This window comes from Zingiber officinale, chromosome 9B (genome assembly GCF_018446385.1).
Source record: "Zingiber officinale cultivar Zhangliang chromosome 9B, Zo_v1.1, whole genome shotgun sequence".
Taxonomy (NCBI): Eukaryota; Viridiplantae; Streptophyta; class Magnoliopsida; order Zingiberales; family Zingiberaceae; genus Zingiber; species Zingiber officinale.
The window spans coordinates 84,518,991-84,529,774 of NC_056003.1; the positions used below are offsets into that span (position 1 = coordinate 84,518,991).

The 10,784-nt window shown below is 43.4% G+C and overlaps 2 protein-coding genes across 4 annotated transcripts; one reads left to right on the forward strand and one right to left on the reverse strand.

Annotated features, from left to right (window-relative positions):
- Window positions 1–4,487: 4,487 nt before the first annotated feature.
- LOC122024789 (heavy metal-associated isoprenylated plant protein 30-like) lies at window positions 4,488–8,914 on the reverse strand. 3 transcript variants are annotated; one of them, XM_042583493.1, is made up of 5 exons: window positions 8,292–8,914; window positions 7,765–7,900; window positions 5,221–5,531; window positions 4,945–5,081; window positions 4,488–4,870 (listed from the first exon to the last, which is right to left on the reverse strand). In XM_042583493.1, the coding sequence occupies exons 4-5, from the start codon at window positions 5,069–5,071 to the stop codon at window positions 4,599–4,601; spliced, it is 399 nt and encodes a 132-aa protein (XP_042439427.1). In that variant the 5' UTR covers window positions 5,072–5,081; window positions 5,221–5,531; window positions 7,765–7,900; window positions 8,292–8,914; the 3' UTR covers window positions 4,488–4,598. The 3 variants fall into 3 exon arrangements, with proteins under 3 accessions (XP_042439427.1, XP_042439426.1, XP_042439424.1); XM_042583492.1 differs by having other exon boundaries at window positions 8,021–8,914; XM_042583490.1 differs by having other exon boundaries at window positions 4,945–5,135; window positions 7,765–8,914.
- On the forward strand, window positions 5,899–7,751 carry LOC122024788 (heavy metal-associated isoprenylated plant protein 9-like). Its single transcript, XM_042583489.1, has 5 exons — window positions 5,899–6,194; window positions 6,262–6,406; window positions 6,476–6,651; window positions 6,727–6,817; window positions 6,907–7,751. Exons 1-5 carry the CDS (start codon window positions 6,174–6,176, stop codon window positions 7,386–7,388), a joined length of 915 nt encoding a protein of 304 aa, XP_042439423.1. The 5' UTR covers window positions 5,899–6,173; the 3' UTR covers window positions 7,389–7,751.
- Window positions 8,915–10,784: the final 1,870 nt, after the last annotated feature.

Consider the following 10,784-nt stretch of genomic DNA (forward strand, 5'->3'; position numbering starts at 1 on the left):
ATTTGATTATATTTAATTGTAAAAAGAGAAAATGAACAAAAATAGGAAAAATATTTAATAAAGATTAGCGATGGACTATATTTGGATGTATTATCATACTGTATTATAATAATGATTATATCCGTTGCTAATATATCGACATGTTTCATTTATCGAATTAGCGATAGTAAGTTAATATCCATTGCTAATTAGCGATGGATATTAACTTACTATGGCTAATGTGTTTACAGAATCTAAATTCTGTTTAGGATATTAGCGAAGGATAATAACTTACTATTGCTAATTAATGATGGATTTATTTAAATCCATCACTAATTAGCTGACGCAATTTAGCGATAGAATGTATAAATCTGCCCCTATTATTAGTGACAACATATATATTTCATTGTTAATCAATGGTAGCGTTGTATATTTCGTCACAAAAATTATCATTGATGGAAATCTAAATGACAGAAATTTAAACGACGGAATATATTCCGTATCCATCACTAATTGCATATAGTGACAGATTGGCTACTAAATATGGTCGTCACTAAACACTAAATTTTTTATAATAGTGTATATTAATTCACATGATATGTCAGTTATGCCAATATGAAAGGATTCATCAGTGTTATAGTTTTGTTCTACAAATATTTGTTATATATATATATATAATATTTATAGAACAAAACTATAACATTGACAAATCCTTTCATATTGGTATAACTGACATATCATGTGAATTATATATGATTTTATCTGAAAGCAGTAAAGATAAAGTGCTAGGTACATGATTCTGATGTTGACCAAATGAAGACTCCTTGCGTTCCTAAGAATAACTTAGCAGCACTCCTACGTGTCAAAAGGAGGGTTAGTGACTAGGCCAGTGAAAGAGTTCTTGGTGTAGACCCTTTGACGTTCAAATTAGTGATCGGTGGAAGATGAAGAACTATAGCAAGAATAGTGGATCCGTAAAATTATGTAGCTTTGCCTTGTGTGAGCGTACTTGCACCTATAGTTAGAGACCCCCTTTTATAGTATCCATTTTTATCTATGCACGAATCTCAAAGCATTTTCAAAAAAGGGCAGACTATAAAGATGCTATGATACCTTTTCCAAAATAGACCTGTAATTTCTACGTGTGGCAGAAAGGAAGCTTCTAATGTATAGCTTATATGTAGAATATGCTGTCCTCCGTAGCATAAGATGCTAAAAAAGAATATGAGGCCGTTGAGTTAACTGGCCCACAGTATGCTTACATGGCAAACCGATCAAGCTCCTTCTATGACCCAAAAGGCAATAACTCCAGCCGATCGAATTTATAGAGTGTTATCAAGAACTTGTCCCTTACTCGGCCTATCAGTTTTATCCATAGAGTTCGGTTAGATTGGATGTCCGCTCTGCCAGATTAGACAACAATTTTGATTGACAGGCTTAAGATACCAAGTCTTCGAATCCGTATCTAGTGGGTGGTTTTACGACTCGTCTCGTTCTACCACTAGCTATAGTGCGATGCTCCATGTGCTCTGAGCTAGAATCATTGAAGTCATGAGTCTCTAGCTCCACTTGCACAATATCTTTCTCTTTGTTGCTTTGTGGTGTTTCCTTTCCTTCTTCCTGAGTACGTTGTAACATAACTTTCTCGTCAAACACCACATCTCTGCTGATCACCACCTTGTTTGCCTTAGGATCCCAAAGCTTGAAGCCTTTAACTCCTTTCTGATAGCCCAGAAAAATGCATTGCTTTGACTTTGCATCCAGCTTTGATCTTTCCTCACTAGATATATGCATATAGGCTGGACATCCAAAAACTCGAAGATGAGAGTAATCTACTTGATTCCCTGTCCATACTTCCTCTGATACTTTGCCTTCTAGTGCTGCCCTTGGTGATCTATTAATGAGATAACATGCCATGTTAACTGCTTCCGCCCAGAAATTCTTTGCAAGCCTTGCATTCAGCCTGAGACATCTTGCCTTCTCAATGATTGTCCTGTTCAACCTTTCCGCTACCCCATTCTGCTGAGGTGTCCTGCGAACCGAGAAGTGCCTCATTATCCCATGCTGCTCACAGAATTCCTGAAACTTTGAATCTGTGTACTCAGTCCCATTATCGACCTAAGGCATTTGATCTTCCTTCCGGTCTGGTTCTCTACTTCAGTTTTCCACAATTTAAACTTTGCAAAAGTTTTCGACTTGTGACGCATAAAGTATACCCATACCTTTCGTGAGAAATCATCAGTAAAACTCACAAAATACAAGTGCCCTCCACGTGATGCTACACTGGCCGGTCCCCAGAGATCCGTATGTACGTAGTCCAGAATCCCCTCCGTCTTGTTTGTTGCCGTCTTAAATTGCACTTTGCTTTGTTTCCCAAGAACACAGAATTTGCAGAATTCAAGCTTGCACGTTTTGACACCCTTCAACAAATCTCTCTTGTGAAGTTCTAGCATCCCACGTTCACCCATATGCCCTAGCCGCATATGCCACAAGACAGTACTATCTGATTCAGACTCCACCGAGGCGACTCCACCTACAACTGTAGTCCCTATCAACTTGTAGATGTTTCCTGCTACCTTTTGTCCTTTCATTACCGTCAGAGCTCCCTTGCTGACTTTCATCACCCCGCTCACTGATTTGTAATTACAATCAATACCATCCAGTGTGCCTAGTGAGATCAAGTTCTTCCTTAGCTCTGGTATATATCTGACATCACATAAAGTTCTGATCACACCATCAAACATCTTGATTCTGACATTCCCTATGCCGATAACCTTGCATGATGCATCGTTTCCCATCAACACTGAACCATAATCCACTGCCCTATAGGTGTCAAACCAATCCTTGTTTGGAGTCATGTGATATGAACATGCAGAGTCTAAAATCCATGCATCCGTCAGCTGCTCCGAACTTGACATAACTGATAGCATATCTCCATCACCGCTTTCTGAATTTTCTTCTTCAACTATGTTTGCAGACTTTGTCGAACTACTTTTGTTCTCTGCAACATATTTCTTTATCTCTGGACAATTTCTCTTGATATGACCTTTACCTCCACATTTGTAGCACGTGATCACCTTCTTCCTTCTCGACTTAGAACGAGTCTTGTTGTTGTTGTCATATCCATGTCGAGATTTGCTCCTACCACGCTCTTGGTTGCTATTTACCACAAGTCCTTCTCCTTGAGAAATTTCATCGCTTGTTTTCTTCCTTTGGTGAAAACCTAGCAATGCACTTGTGATCTCCTCCAATTTGAGAGTTTCCTTACCCCACATCAAAGTAGTAACCAAATTCTCGTACGTAGGAGATGAAGGTAGAGAATTCAACAACATCGCCTTGTCTTCGCCTTCGATCTTCACATCAATCCGCCGGATCACTTACAACTGGTTGAATACGTTGATGTCTTGGCTCGGATCGGTTCCTTCCGCCATCTTCAGCCGAATAATTTCGCTGAGATATGACTTGTTTGTCAATGATTTTGACATGTACCGACTTTCCACTTTTGCCAAACTGTCACCGGTGACTCGTCCATGACATGGTACATCACGTCATCCGTAAGACAAAGCCCGATTGTTGCTCGCCTCAAGTTCTTCCCAATCTGATTTCTCCATGCTTTCCGGTTTCTTTTCTCCTAGCCTTCGCCATGCCTTGTTGCACCAACAAGTCCTTGACCCTTCTCTGCCATAATCCAAAGTTTCCGGTTCCGTCAAACTTCACCATATCAAACTTCGCAGAAGTCGTTCCCGACATGTTGAAGAAATCTGCCAAAAACCTGGAGCTCTGATACCAATTGCTGTGCAAAGAGGGGGCAATACCTCTCAACCTTTCTGAACCGCGGAAGAAGAGGAAGAGAGAAAAGAGATCGCGCGGAACAACAAGACAAAGACGCACAAAAGAGAGCAAACACCAGGAAGGAGAAGAAGAAGAGAAAGAAAAAGAGTTACCGTGGTTCGGCGACTTGCCTACTCCACAAAACGGCCGAAGCTTTATTAGAATTCTCTTCTACACAAGAGAATCACATCTAATGATTCTTGTGTTTTCTGATTTACAATGGGTTTACAATGATCCCTATAAATACTGCTAAACCCCCAGACCCGGTAAAAACGTAACAGAATTTGTTATGAAAAACATAACAAAATTCTGTTATATAAAATCTTAACAGAATTTTATTACGAAAAATCTTAACAGATTTTTCTTCCATGACATCCCTTCATCCAAATATGAGCCACTCGTCAACACACCAAATAAAAAAATGTAATCACCCTTGTAATCAAAGATTACATACATTACATTATCAAACGTAGTAATTTAATCAAAATTACATTACAAATTTGATTACATTACAAGTTACATTACATTACACCCAACCAAACGTAGCCTAAATTTATTCACTAAATTTATTCACAAACATTTAATTTATTTACTTAAGAAAAAACTAAGGTTCATTTACTTGGAGTGGAAGGGAGGAAAGGACAGGAAGGGGAAAGTCAATTCACGGAGAGGAGAGATGAACAACACGCTATGGAAATAAGTATCCATATGTAAATTTTATTGGTTATATGTACATAATGGCGAGTAGACCATTTTTCTTGAATAAACACACATGAAGCTTAAAGATGTTACACGAGTAGAGGGAACAACTTCTTCCATGATCTTTTGAATTTGAAGCCTTTTATGGCTGAAAGACGCGACGAAACATGGTGAATCTCTTTGTCATCTTCTTCCTCCACCTCCTCCGAAGGTGGTGCTGCCTGATCACACTCCAACGATTGGTCCCAGAATCGTGCCTCCCTCCTCTTCTTCTTGACGGTGGCGAGAACATCATCCTTATTGCAAATTCCCCAAACCGTCACCTTCTGCAACTCGTAATCCACGCGTACTGAATGAATTCCTGGGTCGACGAGCATTTTCAATCGATATAGTACTTCTAACAAAAGAAACATTTGAGTCGAGTCGAGTCAATACCTCTAAGATGAGACAGTGCCCTCTTGACCTTCTTCTCGCAGCCATAAGAGTAGAGGGGGACCTTCATCTCCACAAACTGAGCCTCCACAGGCTTGCTCCCTGCTGGCACAATCTGCAAGTGAGCCATGCCTTGGTGTCTGCATAAAATGTAAACCCTGAGATTAACCTTCACTTCCTTAATGCCCAAGGCCCTGTTAAGACACAAACAACAGGCACATCTCTGATCTATATATAGTGAATTAACAAGCAGCTAGCTTCAAGGACCAGTTAACTTACTGATCAAACTAATCAGAATGATTAATCAATGGATATATTCCATGCTTTGAAGAAGAAAACTAAGTGCGGTTGGAGGCTCGTGTGCTGCTTTTTGGGGTTGCTGATGGTGAAGAGAATTGTTAGGTGCTTTGCTGACGGATAAGGGCAGTGGAAGAGGATGTGGAAAGTGGTTCCTGGCTTGGAAACCATGTGGGCTGCTTTCTCCTTGTTGTTCCATTGAATCTTTGGCAAAGGTGGAAGAAACGGCGAGTTGCTTTCCGACCCTCTTTGGTCGAGAGATTTATGTTCGTTCGGCTCCGATAGATGTCCTCCTTTACAGAAAAAGATCATCAGAGAATGATGATGGACCAAGAAATTGAAATCATATAACCTAACACATGACAAAGTGCATGTGTTTTACTTTATTGTACAAATCTTCATAGCACAATTAAGTCCTAAAATAGGCTTCAATCCAAATGTTGTCCGTCTCTACCTATAATTATGGTAGAACAGAGAAAACAATATAAAATTTTGAATCTGTCATTTAAAGAGAAAAAATATATATCAAAATGGCAAAAATCACAAGGAACCAAACAATTGAAAATATCTTCTCTCCTCTCTCTCCTCTTTAGATATATGCCTTCTTCCTTGCCAACCAAAATCCTCATCATCCTCCTTTGAATTCAAGAAAAGGCAGTACTAAAGTGATGCATTACCAAATGTCCTAGTTTTGCTCCTACTTTTGCCACCCACCTAATCTCGCTATAAACTTCTTACACCGTTCTATCCTCAATCCCCTCTCCTCTTCCATTCACCTCTTGTTAGATAGCAAGAACTAGTTCAAAAGTTACAATTACTACAATCTCAATTAGTCCAAATCTCCTACCTTCAGCTACCTTTCTTACTACTCTGTGCTTATAAGAGCCACTTGCATAAAACATACTCTGAGGCAGTGTAGGTTCGCCAGTCACACGATGGGGGAAGAAGCTAAGCAGGTAAGGAGTTCTTTGTGATTGTTTGCTTCTAAAATGCAGCTAAGATTTTTCTTCCTTCTTTTGGCAGGAAGCGGAGGCGAAACAAGAAGAAAATAAAGAAAAAAAGACAGAGGAAACAAAGCCAGGGCCTGCTCCTTCAGTCGTGTTGTCTCTGGATTTGCACTGTGTTGGATGTGCAAAGAAGATTGAGAAGTGCATGCTCAAGTGCACAGGTAAAGGTTCCACCTAATTCTGAGTTTTATGTGCCATGCGGTGTTGAGTTAATGGTTTCTTCGAATCAGGGGTTGAGAGTGTTGAGGTGGACATGGTGAAGAACCAGGTCACAGTGAAAGGGGTTGTGGATTCTCAATCTCTGTGCTCCAGAATCCACAAGAGAACACGGAGGAAAGTGCAAGTAGTCTCTCAGCCGACTGCAGAGACCGAAGGGGACTCCATGCCGGAAGTTGTTCCACCTCAGGTAGATAAAATTCAAGGTTGAGATGAAACAATAAGTTTTGAATTGCTTGGAGGATGTAACTTGAGTTTGTGACAGGAGAGTAGCATGGCAACAATTGAGCTCCTTGTCTACATGCACTGTGAGATATGTGCAGAGCTGCTGAAGAGGAAGATACTAAAGATGAAAGGTGAGTGAGTGAAAATGTGAAATTGCATGAATGCATCATGTGGAACAAACCATAATTTGAAGGTTTTTTTCTATGATTATTGAAACTAGGAGTGCAAACAGCTGAGACTGATACGAGTGCTGGGAGGGTGACTGTAACTGGAACAATGACTGTTGAAAAGCTAGTTGAGTACATACACAGGCGAACTGGGAAACTAGCTACTGCTGTTCCTCCACCACCACAACCCCGCAGCGAAGAGGAGAAGAAAGAACAGGACAAGACACCTGAGGAAGAAAATAAAGAGGAGAAAAAGGACAAAGAGAAGGCACCTGAAGGACAAGGCAATGGCGATGATACGAATGGTGATGCCGAAAAAGAAAAGACAAAAGAAAGCGAAGAGATCGATACCACCACAATTGTTGGCCAAGAGGACATGATGAGGAGAATGATGTATTGGCATGGCAACTTCATCAGGGAAGAAGAGATGGCACAGAAGACGATGATGCATGGGATGCCAGTATTGATCAACCAACCTCCCCCACCACCTCAGTTCTTCAGCGACGAAAACCCCAATGCTTGTTGCATCACATAAAACTCAAAACAAGATCATGGCAAAACTAATCCTTGTGGATTGGTTCTTTCTTGGTGGTTAATGTTATCTATGAATTGTAATTTATCTATAATAAGATCTCAACACAAAGGCTTGATTAATATAACCAACTATTTCAGAATCAAAATGAACGTTTGAGTTGTAGCATACTAGACAATGTCAGCAACAAAAGCAACTAAAACTTTGATACTAAGATCATAAGATTCAGCTTTTGGGCGTAATGTAAAGATCATAACTGACAATTTGACAAACAAAATATGACGAATAAATTATGAGAACAATACAAAAAAGCATAAAGCCATCGCATGTGGAAAAATAGGTGCAGATGTGAACAATTACAGTGAATGGGTGTCCATACCTGGATTGATCATTCATTGTGTCACATTGGCCTTCCAACTCCAACTTCCCATGAGATCAGAATACACTATGCCTCTTTAAGGAACAGATATCTGCTTGGTTCCGATGTAAGAACTCCAACTCCATTGAAAAAGATTCTGCACAGGCAAGAAGGGCTCAAATCTTCCCGCACCATAGTTATCATGGAAGAATAAATATGCAGGTTTTTACAGAAATAGCACAAGTAATGAAGCAGATGTGGAATACATTTTTCCTACCTGCAAAGAAGAAAGCTACTAGAGTAATGTATCACAAATATGGGATAGTGCTGAAAGATTGAATGTGAATCTGTTCATGCTCATCTAACTTGATACAAAAATTAGTAACAATGCTTCTTTTCGATGAGTTTAGGTTACTCATCCAATAGGAAAAATTACTGGCAAGCACAATGTTAATCTACTCTTTGTTGGGTAGCCCAACGTTTATCGGAAACACAATGTTTATTGGAAACAAGTCGATCCGATAGAGGGATCTAGGTCTGATTGGTACCCAGCGGCAATTGCAACCAAACAGTACAACTCAACAGGCGACTACCACCCTTGTAACCCCAAGGAACCTCAAACTCGCTGCCAACAGCGAGTTCAGCAACATCTCAGTTCCGGAAGCAACTATTGCTGGCCGGAACAGTGTTTCCAGCTGCAGGGTATTCTGAGCCAGCTTGAACAGCAACACTTGCTGTTTTCCAGGGCAAGGAAGAGGAGCTTCAGCGGAAGGACCTCTCAGCCGTCAGGGACAGCCGGCAGGGACAGCCGGCTGTAGAGTCCTCCGGCAGCCGCAGCAAGCGGCGGCACTCGGGCGCGGCAGGCGCGCGGGCAGCAGCTGGTAGCTGCTGTCCGGTGTTGCTGGAAGGTGCTGCCGGTGTCAGTGGATGGTGACAGTGGGCTCCGGACGGTTCGGAGCAGAAGGGCTGAATGGCGACGACGGCGGCCGAGCAGTAGTGCGCGGGCAGCCCTCGCAGCCAAGGGTGGCGGCACAAGGAGGACACTCCTCCTTGGTGCTTGCTGACCGGAGGTTGTGCTCGGAGGTCCGGCATCAGCGGCGCAACTGGAAGGCGGCGGCGATTCGGAGCCAAAGGAGAAAAGAAAAAGGATTAGGGTCCTTAAAAAAAACAAAAAAACAGAGAGAAAGCGAAAGAGTTTTAAAAAGAAAAGGAAAATGAATAAAAAGGAAATAAAATGAAAATTTAATTAAAAAATAAATTTTGTTTCAAATTAAACTTATTTACTTATTACATCCCTATCTTGTGTAAATCTCACATCCATCCACTAACACGGAATTCATACTGATCTTGTCCGTGCACTGAGTCGATGAAAACTGGGGACGTGGGGCTCTCTGCTGCCCCCGGGTGATCTCCGCAGTGACATAGGCCTCCGATAAACCTGCAACAAAGTCGGGCCGGGAAGGGGTTCCCGGCGACGACCCTCCGACGCTAAAGTCAAGTGATGGCGAGAAGAAACAGAGGCAGAATAGAAAGACTGTGGCTACAGTAGATGAGGAGAAAAATCATACCTCCACCGAAGTCGGGAGGTCTTTATATAGGACCCCCTAGAGGTGCGTGCATGCTTCCTGAGGCGTGCACGCTCCTCAAAGTATATCTCAGAATGGCTGTGTTAGAAAAGCGTGTCTGACGCCATACCGCAACTGTCCGACCATATCTCTGCCACGGCAGCGGAAATTTCCCCCGTACGATCCTCGGTACGGGCCGACCGCCGACCATGCTGTTTGTCGGCGGCGGGTGTCTCGAGAATGATATCACTAGCTGCCCCTTTTGTCATCTTCTAAGCCTTTTGTCTCTAATTGGGTCGGACGGGCTGGTCGCTCGGCCTCCAGGGTGCTCGGGTATACATACACCTCGGACCGGGCGAGGAGGCCGCTCGGTCACATACTCGGACGGGGGTACAAGCCAGTTGTTCTGCAGTTTAGCTGAGCAGATTGGCCACTCGGCATAGCGGTTCCTCTATAAGGGAGCTTGTGAGCGTCAGAAGCTCGACCCGAGGTCGAGCTGTCTTCGTGCCGGCACGGGATCTACTCCGGCCAGTCGGCCAGGTGACTTCCTCCCCCCCAGCCGGAGCTTTGACTCTCCCGTGTCGTTGACCCCTTCATATGTGGGCCCCCGATCCTTACTACCGGATCACGTGCCTTCCCTCCAAGTCTAGTCGAAGGAGGCGACAAGTCCGACTGACTGGACCGTTGGCTTGGTGACACGCCTACCGCTCGGCTACCGATGTTAGTGTCTATCCGATCGGGGACTGCGCAAGCGGGTGATGCCGATCGGCGCAACACAGGCTGGCACTTGGAAAGTTTTGTTTGCTAGCGGTTGTCCCGCCACTCCGACATTGGTCAACGCTGATATCCCTAGAATCTCCTCGGAATTCGTGCAAATCACTGCCATTAAGGCTGAACACGCGACCACGCCCGCATAATGGTGCTCATTAAATGCGACCCGTGAGCGGGCGCCACGTGGTCGCGCAGCCATCACCGCTCGCTCGAGCTGTCAGGGCTGATGTGACCTTTGGCCTTTCAAATTCGGCTGTCCGATCTGCTCCTCGAATCCCGTGACCTGGATCGGACGGCTCCGGTTGATCGAGCCCAACGTTTATAAAGACGTCTCTTCTTCCCCAGCCGCTTCATGTTATCGCGTGTGCGCATCCGAAGGCTTCTGCTCCATCTCGTTCAGTGTTCCGGCGAACTCGTTTCTCTGCATTCCGGCGATCCCTCGCCTCCTCCTTCGGTCATATTTTCTATAAGGCCCCTTTGTCCTTCTCCTTTCAGTTCTTTTGCATTTTTCTTTGCATTCTCGCCGTATTCGTGCCCCCCTTTGTTCTAGCCATTCTTCTCATCAACCCTTGCCTTCTTTTGCTTCGGCCCTTGACCTAGTAATGGCCAGTTCCTCTCGCCAGTCTGACCTCACCCCCGGCCTCTGGTATACCACCACAGAGAGCCGGTTTGACGAGAGGGGCGCGCTGAGCCTCGTTCCAACCT